Source organism: Amia ocellicauda, chromosome 13, assembly GCF_036373705.1.
Source record: "Amia ocellicauda isolate fAmiCal2 chromosome 13, fAmiCal2.hap1, whole genome shotgun sequence".
NCBI classification, from domain to species: domain Eukaryota; kingdom Metazoa; phylum Chordata; class Actinopteri; order Amiiformes; family Amiidae; genus Amia; species Amia ocellicauda.
In genome coordinates, this window is record NC_089862.1 from 16319172 (window position 1) to 16340164 (window position 20993).

The 20993-nt window shown below is 35.9% G+C and overlaps 1 protein-coding gene across 1 annotated transcript; it reads right to left on the minus strand.

Moving 5' to 3' along the window:
- Positions 1-2407: 2407 nt before the first annotated feature.
- Positions 2408-18087, minus strand: LOC136766502 (TNFAIP3-interacting protein 3). The gene is made up of 13 exons (XM_066719999.1): positions 18024-18087; positions 13993-14072; positions 13257-13356; positions 11977-12057; positions 11156-11242; positions 10861-10926; positions 10614-10733; positions 10030-10158; positions 6530-6592; positions 5965-6090; positions 4917-5087; positions 2912-2993; positions 2408-2548 (listed from the first exon to the last, which is right to left on the minus strand). Exons 1-13 carry the CDS (start codon positions 18066-18068, stop codon positions 2526-2528), a joined length of 1173 nt encoding a protein of 390 aa, XP_066576096.1. The 5' UTR covers positions 18069-18087; the 3' UTR covers positions 2408-2525.
- Between the last annotated feature and the right edge of the window lie 2906 nt (positions 18088-20993).

The following is a 20993-nucleotide window of genomic DNA, read 5'->3' on the forward strand; positions in this document are numbered from 1 at the left end:
AAAAAAAAACAAGTTGTGGCTGAATTTGGGTATCGAATCCTGACAAATGATACAATATTGAGAATAATGATGAATACAGGTCTTACAAATAATAAACCAGTGAAACAATCATGCAATCTAGTGCTCACAGTCATTTCTCTGCCACACAATTACACAGTTGTTGGTGGAGTGTGTGTTCAACCAGTTCAAATAATATATTGACTCTCACTGTGAATTAAGTTTGGGATATTCAATAAGATATCTTGTAATACAGTGTCCATATTAGACATCTCTGCTCCCAGCTACCTCCACCATATATTCCCTACTCCCTCTGCCAAAACTCTCTGCTCCCTGCTCCCTCTGTCAAAACTCCCACCTACCTCCAACAAAACACCCTCCAACGAAAGGCCTTCCTCCCTCCGTCAAAACTCCCTCTGACAAAACTCCCTCCTCCATTCATCAAAATGCCCTCCAACAAATCCCCCTCCTCCCTCCTTCACATTTCCATAGATCCTCTATCAAAACTAATATAAAAAGTATTTATTGCTATGGAAATTACTTAATTACACAGAGTCTCCGCCTACAGTGGACTCTGGATTTTCATTGGTTGGAAAACACTCGTCAGTCATCGTGAATTTAGAAAACCGGACGAGAAGTTGGCGTGAGTATTTGAATGTAAGATCATATATTACAAGTGAATAGGTCATGTTAGAGATGTGTCTTATTGTATAAGATATGTCATCTCGTGCAGTTTGGATGAGAGGACAATGAAACAAAGCCACACAAACTGTGAGAAATGACAGAATGGGTGAAATCACTTTAGTAACAGTGCAGTGAGCATATGCCCTGGTGAGAAAATTGATACAGAGAATTTTTATCAGTGCTAAGGTTGCAATTAAATAATTTTCTTTAAGAAAAGGTAAATGAGCTTTTGATTACCATAAGCAATACCTCATTATAATATTTTCCATTAGATTAGTTAATGCCACCTTCTCAACCATAGGAAAAGCTTAAACCACTGAAGCCCACTGCAGAAAAGGATGTGAGTTCTGACCCAATTCAAATTCTAAGCTACTGTGACGTAATGTGGGCACATCAGCATTGCCTTTGCTTTACTCTCACCATAGTGAGTGGTTGCTTATTTACTATGATATTTTCTAAAGAGGAGAGTATCTTTTCCTCAGGGTTTCACTAACACAATAAGCATGCAGGCCTGTGTCTAATTTCTGGTTGGATGCATCTTCAGCACATACGTTCTTCCAATACTTTTCCATGACCTTGCTTTGGCAGGAATCTACTCAAGTCAGAATTGAGTGAAATGAACTCATTGTAAGGACAGGCAACACAGATGGTTTCTTGACAAGAAAAATGGCAATGCAGCTCTTGGTATGGACTACAGATTTGAGCGTAAATGGGGTTCGTATCGGAGCTTTGGAGAATGGACCCAAGATGGTATTATCTATGGGGTTGATCAGCAGGGGGTGAGTGTGGGCAAGATAAACCAGATGAAAAATGTAGAACATTTATAAATCAAAGAGAGCTGCTGAGTATCTGTGGGCTGATTCCTGTACAAAAGATTACCAAGAGGTTAAAGGTGACAGCAGAAGTCAGTCCACAAGAAACTTCAAAGTCATCCCCTTAGTACCACTTAAGATACAGCTATTTTTATCTAAGCCTATGAGGTCCATTGGTGTATGTATCTGTGTCATTTGTACACACTTCCATTGCATTCTGAAGGCCTCAGAGTAAACAATTTTAAGTGGGACATCCATGGGACATTGGACAAACATATATCTTAGGAATTACCTCTAATGGAAACCCCTCCCCTAGGCCATGGGTTTAAGATGCAGATTAAAGAGAACTAATACAGCTGAACAGTACAAGTACGACCATTTTCTCAGATTTTATTATAGGTCAGAATTGTATTCACAGTTAATGGGAGTATCAAGAAACTTGTAGAGTTTCAGAATGTAAAGTTAAATGATGTTTACGTTTAATCTTACATGTAGACCATTATGATCTTTCCATAGAAAATGAAGTATGCAGAACAGAAACAATCTTCAGTCTGTGGGAATCAAAGGAATGTCATAATCCCATTACTCCATAACAAGCTAGTCACCAGACTGTCAAATGCATTCATCTCCCCAGGAAAATATATATAACCAAGTAATATGTATATAATCAAGCATACAATCATATATATAGCTTATATACTGTATATATCACAAAAAGTGCCCTTACAATACCATTAATAGTTTTACTTCAAAAGACATTAAGTATCCCCGCATAATTTATAATCTTCATTAAAAATGAATGTGGCTCAAAAAAGGTCTTTCCAAATTACATCACTTGGGCCAGACTGATAATACATTAATAACACTATGTGGTTCTAATTATCATTTTGTAAATAAAATAACAGAAAAACATATTCATTATACATTTTATTATCAAAAATATATTTTGGTTGTACTTCATTTCTGTTCAACAACAACAACAACAACAACAACAACAACACAGGATTTATTATACACATTCACAGCAAAATCTTATTTTTCTGTATTTTTTGTACCTGTAAAAAGACAAAAAAAACAAAAAAGGTACATGAAAAAAATATAACTGCTTTTATGAACATCTTTGAATGAGTTAAAAAGAGATTAATTGGAAATAACTGATCACAGAGATAAACTGGTGTGATGGTGATACTCAGGTATTAGACTTTTGAACTCAGACCATGACCTCAGACCACCTAAAATATCTTAGTACCGTATAATGGATCCAGAATAACCAAAAAGGATTCCAAAAATAAATGTAAATTAAACATAATGTTTATATATGTATTCTAAATGTTTCTCCAAAGCTCTTCAGACAAAACGCTTGTGGTAATCTTTGCAAAGAAAAATGTAAATGCAGAAGGTATGGAGCTTTGTCTTACCGTTGGCTTTCTGGTTGGGTGGGATGTGTGGAACATCTGGAGGAAGCTGGTCAGAAGAGGAAACATACCACTGATAGTTTGGCTGCAATAGACAAGACAGTTTATATATTACAGCAATATGAAAACACCATGTCACACTGAGTTCACAGTTCGCAATGCTACAAGAAGCTTGGCTATAACACCGCATATATTTCTAAGTAAAGCACTGTGTGAAGAAAATGTGAGTTAATTTCCTTCATTTACCACAGACATCTTACAGGGGGGCAAGAAAGGGAAACTGCAACCCCAATTTAATGCACATTGAAACGTGTCAAATAAGCCATTAAGGACACAATATGCCTACTAAATAAATAGCAGGAAAAACAGGAAGAGAAGGGAAATGCCTGTAGAAGTCTTTGATATGAGGAATGCCAGCTGTGAAACAGGTTGACAACTGTGAGAAAATAAGCATCTGATCTGCATTACAGTAATATTTGCTACCAATGGCATTTATTTTTCCTAAGGAAATGTTAGCTGGTATACTCTCTATGCTCATTTTCTGATACATTCTGTCATCCTGCTCGGATCATCTGTATAGATATTCTCGCTGATGTGCATCATCATACTAAAACAAGGTATTGATGAAGAATCACTGCATGGCATGGAGGCTTTTTACACACAGATACAGATCTCTTCATGTGGTGGCCCTGGGATATTCAAATATATTCTAAGACAGGGCACAGTCTTATTGGTTCAGATAAAACTTCTGGAGATCAGGGATTACAGATTTTCGGTGGGGGAAGATACAAGAGTAAGCTTCATGATATTTTTAACAACACCGCAAAAAAACTGTACAGCACTGTACACACACCAAGAATAGCTGTATAGGTGCACATTACATTACCAATACCATATAAAAACCATAATAATAAAAGACAATGAAGAATGTTATAGTCATAAATGATTCCAAGATGAATCCCTTTCCAACTTCTTTTAATAAATGGTCAGAGAAATACTGTGCCATTACTCACAGTGTAGTTTCTAAGGCAACAAGAGACATTAATTCCTGCAGTTCCTGCTCCTCCATCCCAGTGATTAATGTTAGGACTCTGAGCAGACCATGAAACACTTTCAATTCCCTTCTCCTTGACCCACTGAGCTGTACTCTGAGCTTTGTGATCTGCTCAATCATCCTGTTGCTAGATGCACGGGTCTTTACTATAAAACTCTATTGAGACTGGCACCACAGGGCTGTCCAAAATATCACAATATGTGCCACCCTTAATAAAAATAAATGAAAGCAATAGTCCAAACTCTTTTGATTGATTGAAATCTTCTCCAGGCCACCACCAAACCCAGGCTCTCCACTTCAGGATCAATGGTACCTGGATAATTGTCTTTATCGCTGCTTATTTCCCAGTAAATTCACTGGTTCTTTGGTGACTACCCTGCCATCAAATCATTGTCACTGTAATTCCCTCTCCACAATGGACACAGTTGCATACACACATATAGTCATGGATATCTTGGGAAATGGGTTTTAGACCAACCCAATCTCTCTGTTCACTGCATCCAATCCTTCATACAGTCATGTTTGGACTGGGTTACACTCTGATGTCCCATAGTCTTCCAATAAAGGCAATACAGTCTCCCTAAAGGTATAATATGGAAAGCAACTTTCATTCCACGATTTCTGTCATCACTTGGTATACCACCAGTGAATGTCTAGAACAGAATGCCATTACAGACCTCTGGACAAATGTCCTCCACAAAGCCCATGGTCTCTGGTAAAATCCATTACCAGCAGAGGAAGGATTATCTCCATATTACTTGTAATACACTGTGCAAATATTTTTAACTTATGAGCAGGGAAGTCATGATGTTTTTAAACTACCAATAAAGACATTACAAAAAGTTGTAATTAGTGTTATAATGCTTCATTTATTGTAGTCTAGCCTTTCAAAGTGTTGTGTCTGAAACCATACTGAAACAATTAGGAGGTGATTAGAAAACAGCAGTCACTCACTGGGTGTTGCTGATGGTCCCCATGCTTGTCCTGGTGTGTGCGTGGATCGCTGGGGTCTGGGCTGTGAGGTAATGTGCAGATGTTGCCATGGGTGGGAAAGGCAGCCCAGTGAGGACAGTAATAGGGAGCTGGAATCCATTGTTTGGCGACTTGCTGGGGAAACTGTTTCACCTTTGAAGCAAGAACAAACAGAAGCTGATATTTAAAACATATAAGTCAAGTCAATATTGAAGATAGGATTGCTGTTTTAAAATAAAACGAAGTCTGGGTCCTTCTCCCAGAAGGGCTTTCATGAATCATGGATGTGACCTTACTGCTTATCCCTGGGTTCAGGAATCTTATCATGAAACCCAAATAATTGAAGGTGATTGTTAAAGCATTGCCTTTGTTGAACCATATACAGTCAGGTCCTGCAGCCCATATTTGTTTTATATTCCTATCTGTCTCTTTAATTTTCGATGTTAACTTGTAGTCCAAACACAATGTTGATTTTTTCTTCAAACACGGTCAAAACATTTTATTTGTGGCTTGGACGAAACAGGTCTGGTAGTGAACAATGAAGTCGGGGAGCTTGCAGAGAAAAGAAACGCAAGCTCATGTGCTGTTATTTTGATTTGTTTAGTCCTCAAAACATGTATTTGTGTGTGTGTGTTTGTGTGTGTATTTGTCCTGTATGTTTTATATGCAGGTTACTTTTTAACAATGTAAGCAAACCAAATTGTAATGTTTTACAGCTAAATGATGCATACAAAAAGCAATCTTGTAAGTCAGTGTAAGTAACAAGGATATGGATGAGTAAAATACAAAAGACATTCAGGGATATGACCAGTGTTTGAGTCTTTGGCATAAGGATTTTGTATCACAGCATTTGGACAATGTACTGCATTGCTGTTCAATGATTTCATACCAGGTGGTGACCTATCATAAAGTGTAATGTCCAAGAAGAAAGACAAAGTGCACCGTTTGCACACAGTGTAAGACATTTGGGGTTATGAACCACAAATAATAATAACTAAGGAGACTTATTAAAAACATATTAAGTTTTTACCTGTAACTTAAGTGACTGTAGCTCAGACTGCTGTTTCTTACATTTCTTCTCCAATTCGTAATTTCTTTCTTTTAGCCTCTCTCTGTCGTGTCTTTCTTTCTGAAAGTCTTCTTTATAGACTTGAGCCTTTGAAAACATTGAGATAAAGAAAACTCTAATGAGGTCAGTTTTGCATTTCCTAAGTGGGCAATTATCTATAATTAGAGATTATACACACTGCATGTGTGCTGTAAAAAGACTTTTAAACAATATGGGAGAAACACTTTAAGGCATTTTAATATAATTGTTATGAATGTAACTCATTAGCACAATGGTTGAGATGGAAGATTCTGGTACAAAATGTCTGGTCCATTAAATCCTTTCATAATCACTCAAATCAGTGTTCGATGTATTACAAACACATTTATGGATTTTGAATAAACTCCTTTCAGATCCAATAGAAATATGTGGTCTATATCCATATTTTGCGAATTATGAAGTTACATTTTAATCCAATAAAGTTAAATATTATCATTATTAATAAGAAATTGGAAGATGGCAATTATTCAGTATTACATTGCCTCACCTGGTGTTTTAGGACATCAATCTGTGTTACAGTTTCCTCTCCACGGATGTTTTCCGAGAGGACCTGTCATGATTAAAATTCAATTAGAATTTCAGTAGGATCTAAAGTTTAAGTGAAATCAATGTTTTGCTTCAATTGATAATTGGTTATGTTGGAAATACCTAATCTTGTCTGCATACATGTATTATCCTTATCTCAGTTTCTTTTCAAATTATATTTTAAACGTCATGATACTGTAGCTGATCTTCCTTGGTCTATTTAAAACATTTGTAAGATAAAAAGATCCTTCATGATTTTTGTGAATTTGATTTACCCTTAAAGCCCGAAAAAAGACAATATAACCTGTATACATGAGGAATCACCTGCACATAGTTGATGATACTTAATTAAATGTATAGGTAGACAGAACAATGCATATATATTTAAACTCTTGCAGATGTTAGAGATTACCAAAATACAGAATAAAACAAGAAAACACATCTTCTGTTTTCCAGCGTAAAATGAAAACGTAACATTAATATTTCTAAACCACACACAGCAATTCATCTGATGAATTCACTAAGCATGTCACACATGGTGTAAATGTTGTTGTTTCAGCTCAGCCCCCCTATGGATTGAAGTCCACAATACAAGCCCTGCCCATAGCTCAACTCATTAAGTCTGCAGACATGAACTAGATGAGGAAACAGGGATTGATGCACAGCTACTTTTTCATCTGCTAATCAAATGGAGGGAATTGATTTTGACACACTGCTTTTGTTGAATGTAAAAAAAATGTTCTATATATTTATCAGAAATATATTAAAATCAGTGTCTTTAAAAAAATACCAGCATTCGCCCCGATCTGGTAAAGCCTTCACATTTACATCTGTTTGGAATGTGCACTAAACGGAGTGCCTTCCTCCTGCAATCTTCAATTGATCCCCCATGAGGTTTCTTTTGAAGTGGGATTGTTATTGGAATGTGTGAATGTCGACAGCTGTGTGGGTCAAGTGTTATGAAGCCAAATATTTGTTTATTCTTCCGATTAAGATTGCATATGCACTGCAAAAAGAGGCCATATCAACAACCTTTTCAAACAATTAAAAAATAATAAGATCTTCAAATAATCGTGGACAAGATGACGTTATTGAAAAGTTTTGTATATGTTCTTCAATTGTTGTCACAATTAATTTCATGTTTTGCCAGCTTTGCTTCAGGTTTCTACCTATGTTGTTTTGAAATGATGGACACTTCATTGTTTCATTAGGTTAGTGCATTGTATCATACTCAGATCTTTAAAGATGAAAATATTGTAAAACAGAATGTTGACAGCTAATATATTTTCAGGAATGAGACATGCTACACTTCATGTAATTAAATATTTAAGATCCACTTTCACATACTTTAATCCTGCAAATAGCCTAGCATTAGAGTCTGCATTCCTCTGACTGTAGTGATGGAGCTACTAAAACCCAGGCGAGATGTAAAAATAGTGATAAAGTTACAGGGCTACAGGAAAAGGTCAGGCTTAGTTTTGTCTAACACCTTGAAGGTTGGCATGCTTAAACCTCTTTTTTTCCCCATTCCTATAAATCTATATCTTAAGCAGATAGTCAAACCTGGAACCGATCCTCAGGCTGACACTATAACAGCCACAGCTGTACACATTTCAAGCATGTCTACAGTGAGTCATTAGACGAGACTAAAAAACTTTCACAGAAATTCTACTTAAAGAAACTGAAATAACTTCCTGTTTATGTCTCATAGGTATATATGTGGCTGTGTAGCCTAACCACTTCCTGTTCATCTCAGCAGGCAATGTTATTCTCTTTTAAATTCTACCAAAACACAGTTCAAACCTGTGACAGGTAGACTAATGTATGGTTTGATTACTGTACAATACTATACTGTTATGTCTTGCTTTAATGCCATTTCCATATCTTTCACTTGGTTTAATTTCTCCCTCTAAACATTTGGGGTTTACCAGACTTGCTACACAGGTTTTTGAGGGAATACCGAGTGTTTGGAAAATACCATTGATAAGGACATTTATACATATTTTATTTCCAGTTTTATATTACATTTCTATATATTTCTTCTTTTGAATTTTCCATAAGTCCATTCGTTTAGGAATACCCACAAAGGATAAAATGTTCTAACAACAGCCTTACTGGCAAGCCAACCATAAGAGTCTGGCATATGCATATATACATAAACGACCCCAGTTCTTATTAGTGGGATAATGAAAGCGCAAGACTAAATACCTGCAGCAGATTAATGAAGTCGTCTTTCAAACTACTTAAAGGTCAGAGGAAAATAAACAGTGTAATGATGTCTAATAGCCAAATAATAAATTAACTCTCCTAAAAGGTGCATTATCCTTTCATCAGACTGTAACAGAGGTTGTATTTACTTTGTAAAGTACACTGTGACCTTTAATTCAGATGGGTGATGCTCAGCTAAAACCTGTGTTCTGGATTTAGGAGACCTCACGGAAGAGATTTAGGTATCGTTTTGAAAACTCCCTGGCCTGTTACTGTGAGTCAATACATCAAATAACACAGACCTGCCATATTAGTGTAAGTCAGCAGAACCAAAAATAGAATTGATTGGTAACACTTGTGACTCAAAGTTCACATCTGTTTCATTAAATTCAGTGAACTACATTAAAACATACAGGAAAAAAAATACTAGTTCACTACTATGGAGGAAGTGTGGTTAGGGAAGGGAGTGAAATGAATGCACTTTTAATTCTACAGCTGCTCGATCCACTGTATATACTAAGACCAGGCTTCCTAATCTAGTGGCTACAAATCATGGGTTGCTTGAGTGCTCTTTAACTGACTTTCTCTCTACATTAATTGAAAAGTTGAAGTAATTAGCCAATTTGCCATGAGAAATAAGAAAACTTGTATATATTTATACTATATATAGAGATATACATATATCAATGAATGAGAACAGGAAAGGTCAGTCTTCCTCTGCTTGAAAGTATTTTTGTTGTCTTATGCTTTCCAAAAGCAGGGGATGTAAAGGAGACACTATAATAACACAATAAGGGAATCTCCTGAAAGGGGTAGCTAGTTGTTAACCTAACCTGTTTCAAATACAAGGCCCATGAACAACATTTCAGTAAAATGTTAACTAAAGGCTTTATGTCTCACATAGCAGACTTGTCCTTGAACTAAGTTGTATACATATTTTCAATAGCCTACATGCAGTATATGTATTATAACATATAATAAAGACATTTTGGTCCCAAACACCAATAGTCTTTTTTTCCAAATGCATTCAGTAAAGGGTCTTATTTTTTAACAAAAAGAAGGGAATAGCATTGCCACAGACATTCTTCCCATGTGTTTTGAAGATGTCTATAATAAAACCCAGAATAGTTTACACAATTACAGTAAACACAGGCAGTTATTGTAAATCCACAAAGAGATGTATTTGTTAAACTGAGGAACTTAATCTTTGAAGGCAGTTCTGCTATATTTGGTTCTAAACAAAAGTGTCCCTACCTTGTTCAGCCTCCTAATTTCACATTCATGATGTTGCTTCTTTTTAGTCAGAAAGGCGTTCTCTTCCTGTAGATTCTGCTTTTGTCTTTTCATTTCAAGTAATTCAGCACTAAGTTTAGTGCTTTGTCCCTGCAAATATCAAAGACAATACTGTTAACAGAGCTTAGTTCATTTTATTTAACTGTATATCTGATACTAGCATCTGATTTAGGACATGAAACCTTGTAAGTCATGATTATAATATTCTGCCTTGTGTGGTTTCCTGTATCAGATGTAAGCTTGAGGACTGTAGGCATGTCAATCTGTTAAAGGTAATACTTGCCCTTTATGCTTATCAATCATAGTAATAAATGGAAGTATCCATGTACCTGCCAATTGGATATCATTTTAACTTTTACAGACTTTTTAATGTCATCTCTGAGCTATGGCTTGTACTTTTGATAATAATCAGCATGATAATTAGCTCCTGCTAACACATAAACCACAATGATCTTTATCTGTTTCTGTGTTTCTCAGAGTTACACATTCTAGATTTAATACAGATATTGAATATATGTATCACATGAGCAATACATGAAACCGACCTGTTCATTTTCAATCTTTTCTTTGGCAATCATAATTTTATTATCAAAATCTGTCTGCTTCTCCTGCAGTTCAGTGATGTATTTATTACACGTCATCAACCTCTTTCTCATTTCCATGATCTGAAAATGAAATGCAAGCCATAGAAAGGAGTTATAATATTCATTTTTAGTTCGTATTGTGTACATACATTTTGTAAAAAACTAAACAAACGTTAAAAATCATCTTAGAAAAATGAAAAAGAATTACCTTCAGTTCATAATGTTTTTTCATGGTTTTATATTGCTCATCCCATTTCTTATTCACAGCAAGCAGCTATGAAATGGAAAAAGAACAATGGCTCAGACACACATCTGGAATAACCATCTCTAAGCCTTCCATTAACACCCAAATGGCATTCAACAAAGCCATACTTGTTCCCCATCTCAATTATCCACCAAGCCTAGCTTGCTATTAACGATATATATATATATATATATATATATATATATATATATATATATATATATATATATATATATATATATATGGCATTTAAATTAACCTCTTGTCTTTGTTTTTCCAGAATCATGATCCGTTGTTTTAACTCCTCTGGGGAAGTCCCTCTCTGACTTCCCTTTGATCCCAAAACCTGTGAACACAATAATAACACAATCTCTGTAAAAGTCTGACCAATTACTTTTTTATCCACAGTTCTCTCTCTCATTGATCAATTAAAGATGTTAATCTGCTAACAGTCCATAGTTAATGAATGACTTATAGTTTGAACCCACTGCTGTATTTTGATGTAGATATTTGAGTCCATGTATAATGTACACATACGTTTATTTTTAAGTTAAACATATAACCATTAGATGGAGCCAAAAGCAAACTTAAAAGCAGATCTGACCCTTTTTATGCTTACACTTTTGTAGCTTGATTTTGAAAAAGGGCAAAATAAAGGTTTGTTTGTAAAGTAATTTCCGAGCCATCATGCATCATGTACCCACTTTCTATACCTTTAAAATTACTATTGAAATTATTCAGTCATATAAACAATGCTTAAAAAGTCACTTTGTAACCAGCATCTAATCTTTCCAGTTTTGGAAATAATTATATTAATCATTGTATACACACTGAGCTGTTGTTGAATATACAAAGTAAATTACAGAAATTCAACTACACAAATATCAAAAACTAATGGCAAGCATTAATGTGGCTGGAATGTATTGTGTCCTCCTGTGACTTCCATTAGCTAAAACATGTTCATTGCCTTCAATCACATTAATGATACTAGTCCATGAAGAGTCAAAACAGGGCTAAATGAACTAGTTTGATTTATGACTCTCTTTTAATTCTGTAGTTCAGAATATGAAGAATTCTTACCTCACTTGTGTCAACCGGCAGTTCTTCTGTCATCCTACAGGAGCTCCTTCTGGACTCTAAATCCTCTGAAGGACATGAAGGCTTTTGATGAGAAAAAAACAAAAAAACAGTAAGTGGTACTGTTCAGCACATTGCTTTTGAAGTTGGACTTCATGAGGTGTATGGAAAACTTACATTTTTTTCACAATAAGCGTCATCCCACAATGACACAATATCCCTGCTTCAAATGATCATTTCTTAAGGATGGAATATAGTGGAAACTACGGCTGCTTTTTTTACTGGAAAGCTCGATAAGGAAGAAAGCTAAAAAGGAACAAACTCAAACCTAATAATAACCCTAATAAACACCAGATATACAGGGGCATGTGACTCTGTGAAGTAGCATGTGAAGTAGCTCTCTGACAGAGACAACATTTGCAAAATAATTCCTAAAATGTCACTTGTCAAGTTAGCAAGTTATGCCATAACATAAAAATCTTAGGCAATTAAATATACTTAGAGCAAAATGTGAATAGTGCGTTTTAGTTTTTTTCCTTGAGGATGAATACTTCAAAAAGGGTGATGAATTCCTGCATGTCTATAACCTGACATGGTACCTTATTGTTGTGCTTTAGTACCTGTGCAGATGTATTATATGGTATATGAACATAACTACAGATAATGCATGTATTGAAATGAAAAATGAAGACTGACCTAGAAATGTGACTGACGTTTCAAAATCAAGAGACCATCCAAACATTTGACCAGCAAAGTCCTATTTTTTCTTATTCTTCTATAACCATTTTGCTACAGCAGGAAACCAGGAGCCACACAAGCTTAACATATATTATTAAAAAAGGAAGTTAGTAAGAGGATACTGAAACTCAAAAAAATAAAAAATAAAATGACAAAATGAGAATGACGTTAGAAAAATTAAATTGATAATGTTACCCACTGGGAGCATTACCACCCAAGGGCATTCAGTCAGAACTATTTAATTATTGATTGATTTATAACTTGTATGTATATGTATATTACTTTTTATTATGAAAGATTCACAGCACTAGGATATTTATATATTTAGAAGAGAAATAACCCAATCATCATTTTAATACCAAGTTAAAAATAGCTTTCTGACTTTTGGTAAGCCTGTCAGAATTACGGTCAGGCTTCGTTTACTGGTCTCCCTGTGGTACATTTCCTCTATTACAAAACTCAGGGAAATGCTTTCCTTTTTACACTGACTGGAACACAGCTCAACTCTTTACGAAACTGAGAAGGAAACCAAATCTCATGCTTACCTGAAGTTGATGTTGTTTCTTTATGTAGTTTTGGCTGTGGGAAGCATTCATCTGGGTAATGTACAATCTGATATTGTCATCAAGCTCCACACTTTCACACCTATAACAATACAGCACAAAAATGCCAATGATACTTCCAGCATATGTTGAACACTACCTGATATATTTTATATAATGTGAGCATTTTAATGAGGGAGACATTTGATTATATTGATGAATTTATACTAGTTTAATTATAGTTTACTATACCATTTTTTATATAAGTAATGAATGAAAGGTTTATTAATACATTTGAGTTTATTAATTCCCTTTGCTCAGTGCTCAAGGCACCAATGCACACGACAGGTAAACATAGGCATAAATAGTGAGTCATCAAACAGCATTTTAACAACATCCCACCTTGATATATATTCAATCAGAACATGACAAGTTTTGCCATGTGACTCATAGCAAGCCACGGTAATTCAGATTTTGTCACAAAGAGCCCTGTAATATTAAATTCCCACTAACTGCCCAGATAATAAAATAAGAATATTTTGGGAAACCTTGTATTTATCTGCCTTTGCTTGGTCTCTTCTAAGAATGATCACACTTTATAGAAATACATGCCATATTCTTATTCGCAAAACAAACAAATGTGTTTAAGAAAAGAACTAAAAACATTGAAAACCCAGACTGGTTTATAACACAGTGCTCTCTCCTGCGATATGGTGTGAACACTAAATAGAAAAATTACCTTTCCAGATCTTCACAACTTTCCATGTGATGTCTTGGTCTCAGCTCTTGGTCCCTCATGCTCAGGTGCTCATTCTGCGGCTGTGGAAGCAGACAGCTTTGTCACCACACTGTAATCGCATTGGTATCTTCAACAGCCTACTTCTGCATACAGCACAAGTCAGCAATGAAAAAGAATAAAGTGACACCGATGACTTTTCACATCCACGTCAAAGAGGATAGAAAGATGAATAAACAAATTTTTATTTGACGGTTATTAATACACTCAGTTTCAAATCAGTCATTTCTGCTACCCTGTACATTGTTTTCATTCCCCCACATCTTCGTGCTGCCTCCATGACAGGGCATATCTCGTGGAGTTTTCTGCCTGAAATGAATGTCAGAATTGAACAATAAAAGCAGACCCGATGATCTTAAAGCGCAGGACCTGGGAAATACCACTAAAGCAACGTTGTACTGTGGTTTCAAAAAATACCAAATATGGAGGAAATGGAAAATGATGAGCAATCCTTCATAGCGGACCCACTATATGGTTTCATGCGAACATTAGAGGTCTCCATTTGGGTGGGAGATCCTTCAGAGTCAAATCTGCAAGACGCCCACCACCTTCAAATGCAGATTACAGTATGTGCTGCTTCCAAGAAACACCCACCTTTCATATAAATGGGCATGTTATAATGGCTAATGGTTATAATGGCGTGTTTTATTTTTTCTATAAAAACATTGTCTTTACCTTTTCCTTTGCAGAGAGGACCGACAAGCATTTACAATCACCCCCTGACTGTCAGCCTCAGTTATAATGTTTTAAGCATGTGTTCATGTCCTGAATAATTATTGAGAAACCATTTTTGTTGATATTTTTCACATAATGAACCAAGGATGTACATTCTTCACATTGTATAGCTTTCCCTCATACCATAGAATCTACAATATAAGTTAGACTCCAAAATTTGTTTTAATTTCGGTCAGTAAACAGTTAGCAAAATTCCTTATTTTTGGCATATCCCTAGTAAAACCCTCTACGTAGACAAGTTATATGTCTCTTAAGTTACATCTCAGCAACAGCTCTGAGAAATGTACACAAAAATATAGAAACCTGAGCCAACAAACCCTCATATTGAGGGAAACATTTTGAATGTCCATTGAGGTTCCATTTCCTGTTTTAGTTAACTGGCTGCAATTTGATGTAACATTACTAATGTAGTTTAATGCTTTAATTCAGTGACAATGAATCAGAGATTAGCCATTTATATTTGTACTTTATCTATAAATAAGTACTACAAGATTGTAAAACTAAAAACAATCTTTGTAACAATAGATCATTTGTTGACATTTCTTAAAGGTCATTGTAAAGAAATACAAAATATAACCTTAATATAACCTATACTGTTTTCTAGTTTTGTGCTAGGATTATGTGACTAAAAACTTTGTAACAAGTAGTATAAAACTCAATTAATATTATAAGAGTGTCATTGACTGACCTGTATTAATTATCCAGTGTATCTTAACTGAATGATATTGTAATGCAGTTTGTTTTTGTGTATATCAAGCTAGTTAAAAAAGTATTAATAAGGTGTCATGCAAACCCATACACCTAAAATGATACCAGAGGCGTATTTACTAATTTTATTGTTGTTGTTGTTGTTGTTGTTGTTGTTGTTGTTGTTGTTGTTGTTGCTGTTGCTGTTGTCGCTGCTATTGTTGACTGAAAATCTGAAGCAGTTTTCAGATTTGCTGTAAATGGAGACTTACACATTTTAGAAATGGCCTTAACAGGCCAGTCATAAGCTTTTAAACATTATGTTAAACATGTATACTGTATCTGAATACATTTTCATTGATTTGTTTACTATAATGCTTACATTATGTAAGTAAAATTCTGAATACATAAATTATTATTTTTAATGTTTGGTACATTGTTAGAATGGAAGATTAAATAGCTTTCTTTCTCCCTCTCTGTCTTTTCATCCAAATGTTTTCTAACTCAACAGCACTTATTTCAATATCAAACTAATACAAACTCACCACTCTATTAACAGGAGTCTCCTCTGTTCATGTTGCAATAATCTGAGTAACTATACTGGCTCTGACAGTATACCAAGGGAGAGCAACATTTTTTTCTTCCTGCGATGGCTTATTTAAATAAAACTTAGCCCACCCAAAAGGGAATCCCCATTCAAAAGCAGTATACTTCCTTTTCACATTCGCAACAGCACGCGGCCGCCCACGCAGTCTTCTACTGCAAGGATTCCCTATTAATCATAGTTTGTCATGGAGCAAGTTAAAAAACACAGTAACACAGGTTCACCTACTCACCAAGAGGGAGCCACGACTTTCAGATTTGGAAAGGATTCATCAGTACCTGGTATATTCAATGCCAGTAATTTGAAGGACTTACTGTAAAGGCTCTGTTCAGGTTTAACCTTTCTTAATGTCACAGTAAAAATCCAGATTCTATATAAATGCAGATTCTATATTTTCTATATTCCAAATGTGTATATATTCTATACTTTATTATTATAATTTCTAATGGGAATTCTTGTTTGCAAATTTGGAATTTAAGAAAAAGTAATTTTAAATTAACTTAGCTAACAACTACATCTCTCATTGGATATGTGTTCTGTAAGATTTTAAACAAGTATGTATACTATATATTCAGTAAACATGAAACTCAAACAAATACCATGACTTTAATTAAAATTCCAGTTCTAACTCTATAAGCAGTTCTATGCTGTCATTTTAACTGAATGGAATCCTTTTAAAATTGCCAAACAACATAAGAATCTGTGAAGTCAATTCGCAAAGCAAGATCAGCTCATGTTAATCTGGATATCCTTTGTGCAGTAGATGCTGACTCAAAAACGCATTCTCCTAATGTCAGTAAACAGAGAGGGGATTTTATAGGTATGCTCCCCTCAATTATTAGTAAGCATCTTTCCTAAATGATAATCACCCACTGAGATCAGCGACCTGTCGATTACCATCTGCTGAAGGTAACCTTGTCGGCTGGGGTAGGTGGATGAATCGTGCTGGTGTGCTGGTAAGATAAATATGCTGGTTTTCTGCACAATATCTTTGCTGAAAATAAAAGCAAACCTGCACCAGCAGCACCACTTTATTCTTTACTTCCACCAGCTTTGTATTATTTTGTTCGATTTGGTTATTTATTTTCTATCACTTATGTCCTCCGTTTTACCTTCTATTCTAAGCAACGAATTTAACCATTGCAGATCTTGTTAACAATACTACACGTGAGTAAAGGCTTCACTTTTATTTCCTGCAAGAAGTTCCTTTTTCTTTTAAATATAAACATTGAGCTGTCCTTATCTTCTTGTAGCTGATACCACACGTCCATAGAATCTGCTGTTTGTTCTCTCAGAGTCTTTAGACCGTGAAAATCATTGTGTTGATCGGAGGTCAGAACCAGGACTACTTTTCTTTATACAAGAACATCAGTTTACAAGAGACTAAAAGTAAATGTAGAAACCATAGCCAGCTCTTAATCCAAAATAACTCAAAATCATACCGGAGATAATCACCTAACAAAATATAAGGCCTACAGGGACATTTATGTGACTAGAGAAACACATACTAAGAGCATATTAACAGCTTGTCTTGTCTCTGCTCTCTTCTTTGTTTGTCTTTTTGTCTTTTTTTTTTTTGCACAGAAGGTACAGTGATTTAAGGCGTTAGGCATGGCTTTAGATACATGTTTCTTCAACTCCAGACCCATCATTTTTAAGGTCAAGCAAAGCCTCAAGATTGACAGTAAATGTTTTTTAACCTTTTGTAGTCCTAGTCTTTGATGGGTCAGTCAGAGGGACTTTTCAATCTCAAACACCCACATTGCTGTATGCAATGCGTGGGGGCAGACTATGGCTCAATTGTATAAGACATTTCTAGCAAACCAACTCCAATATCTCTAAACAAAACAAATATGAGCCCTATAATATCAACTAAAACCATAAATTTGTGTATAACTGCCACAAACTTTTTATTATTATTAAAAAGTGGAGTATCAAGTAAACTTACCATGATTTCTGAAAAATATCCACAGGGATGTAGCCGATATGTCATGTGTGTCTTCAATGCCTCAGATGATGAATCCATGTTGACACAAGTTTATATAGTGCCTCTCAAATTCCTAGGAAATTCTAGATACCAGTCACAGTTCATACGTAAGATATGCAGTGACTCATGTATGACTCACTAAAAGCTGATCCAGGATCTCTTGATAGTTTTCATTTCTGTATCCTTTTAATAAATTGGTTCTATATATATATATATATACATATGACTTGGTAGAGAACAGTATAAAATGTGTTGTTAGCAAAATGGTTTAGCAATATTTCATGAAGCTGAAAAAGACCATGGGAGCTTCTGACACCAAGTTGTATTTTTTTTTTAAACACAGCACTTTATGATAAAATGAAACAGAAACAGAAAAGAGTGCACTACTGCATAAATAGCCCACTGTTCAATATATTCAAATAAACTATTAATCCGATGTAAATCTGTGAAATCTATTTACAGATATCTCAATACATTCACCTAAAGGATTATTAGGAACACCATACTAATACTGTGTTTGACCCCCTTTCGCCTTCAGAACTGCCTTAATTCTACGTGGCATTGATTCAACAAGGTGCTGAAAGCATTCTTTAGAAATGTTGGCCCATATTGATAGGATAGCATCTTGCAGTTGATGGAGATTTGTGGGATGCACATCCAGGGCACGAAGCTCCCGTTCCACCACATCCCAAAGATGCTCTATTGGGTTGAGATCTGGTGACTGTGGGGGCCAGTTTAGTACAGTGAACTCATTGTCATGTTCAAGAAACCAATTTGAAATGATTCGACCTTTGTGACATGGTGCATTATCCTGCTGGAAGTAGCCATCAGAGGATGGGTACATGGTGGTCATAAAGGGATGGACATGGTCAGAAACAATGCTCAGGTAGGCCGTGGCATTTAAACGATGCCCAAATGGCACTAAGGGGCCTAAAGTGTGCCAAGAAAACATCCCCCACACCATTACACCACCACCACCAGCCTGCACAGTGCTAACAAGGCATGATGGATCCATGTTCTCATTCTGTTTACGCCAAATTCTGACTCTACCATCTGAATGTCTCAACAGAAATCGAGACTCATCAGACCAGGCAACATTTTTCCAGTCTTCAACTGTCCAATTTTGGTGAGCTTGTGCAAATTGTAGCCTCTTTTTCCTATTTGTAGTGGAGATGAGTGGTACCCGGTGGGGTCTTCTGCTGTTGTAGCCCATCTGCCTCAAGGTTGTATGTGTTGTGGCTTCACAAATGCTTTGCTGCATACCTCGATTGTAACGAGTGGTTATTTCAGTCAAAGTTGCTCTTCTATCAGCTTGAATCAGTCGGCCCATTCTCCTCTGACCTCTAGCATCAACAAGGCATTTTCGCCCACAGGACTGCCGCATACTGGATGTTTTTCCCTTTTCACACCATTCTTTGTAAACCCTAGAAATGGTTGTGCGTGAAAATCCCAGTAACTGAGCAGATTGTGAAATACTCAGACCGGCCCGTCTGGCACCAACAACCATGCCACGCTCAAAATTGCATAAATCACCTTTCTTTCCCATTCAGACATTCAGTTTGGAGTTCAGGAGATTGTCTTGACCAGGACCACACCCCTAAATGCATTGAAGCAACTGCCATGTGATTGGTTGGTTAGATAATTGCATTAATGAGAAATTGAACAGGTGTTCCTAATAATCCTTTAGGTGAGTGTAGATATATTAAGCCAAGTTATTTATAAAGCAAAATGTAATTGGATAACCATTTGTAAAAAGTATATTTCATTCAACAATTCAATTTACAGATTGATTATTTTACATTCTGTTCTAATCCAATCATTGCCCCTAAAACATCTATAGTTAGATATCAGTGTGAATTATTTTACATTGTTGTACCTTTGGATTTCCATGCAATAAATATACAATAAAAGTTGTCACAAACAAACGTTTATTCCAGTATAGTTTAGATTAAGCAATCAGATACCAAGGATATAACTGTGCTGTGAATCAATCATAAAGTAGTTTAGAAATCCCCCACCTTTGTTTGAACTGGGATAGAAACTAAATTTGTTTTCAATTGCTGAATGCTCGATTTGTAGTCAGAAATGTGTGGCATTTGACTTGCCCATTAAATCATAACGAAAACTTAGTCATTTAATTGCCATGAATCCACTAAAAGCCATAATGAGACGTTCTTATAATGAAATGTCACAGAACTCTGGCAACTATTTAAAAGCTATTCTGTGTACAGCACTGATATTCTCAGTGTATGGATCTGAATGCAGAACAAATATTTCAATGGTTTTATTTCTATAATTCAGGCAAACCATTTTGATCAGTATTATTAAATAAAGCATTTAAATATGTATACAATACTGTAGCAAACTATCCTCAGACCAGTGTGTGTCTTGTATGTCTATAGGTGTTTCATGTATAGGCAAAGACCACCAAGGGGGCTTCCGGGGAGATACTGTGGGCTGACAGAAGACCAGGCATTGTGTTTAGGAGTGACGTCACTATGGTTGCCTTTGCATGCCTGTTGTGTGGGGAGGTTGTTTCTGCAGTAAGACAAAGTGTAACTAGTCGCGTTGCGGATTGAATTCCTCTCTACAGGAGCAGAGCGGTTGGCCTCCTGCATGAGGGATGGACCCAGACCCAAGTGTTAGAAATGGAGGTTCAGAGGTAGGGAGGGCAGATCTAGTGGACAGAGCAGGGAGGGCTGTGTTGCAGTGCATGCCACGTTAAGGCCCAGAAATTACAGCTTTGAACAGTGACTCATTTTTCACAGGACACCAGTCACAAGTTGGTGTACAGCAGCAAAACAGGTTTGGCAGCAATACCTCAAACTCTAATCTAAGGTGTCACCTCAGCTGCATAAGAGGGATTTGGTTTCGATCATGTTGGAGAAACCTGCCAGGCTCCTCCATTTCAGTCCAGTTTCACAATCCCAA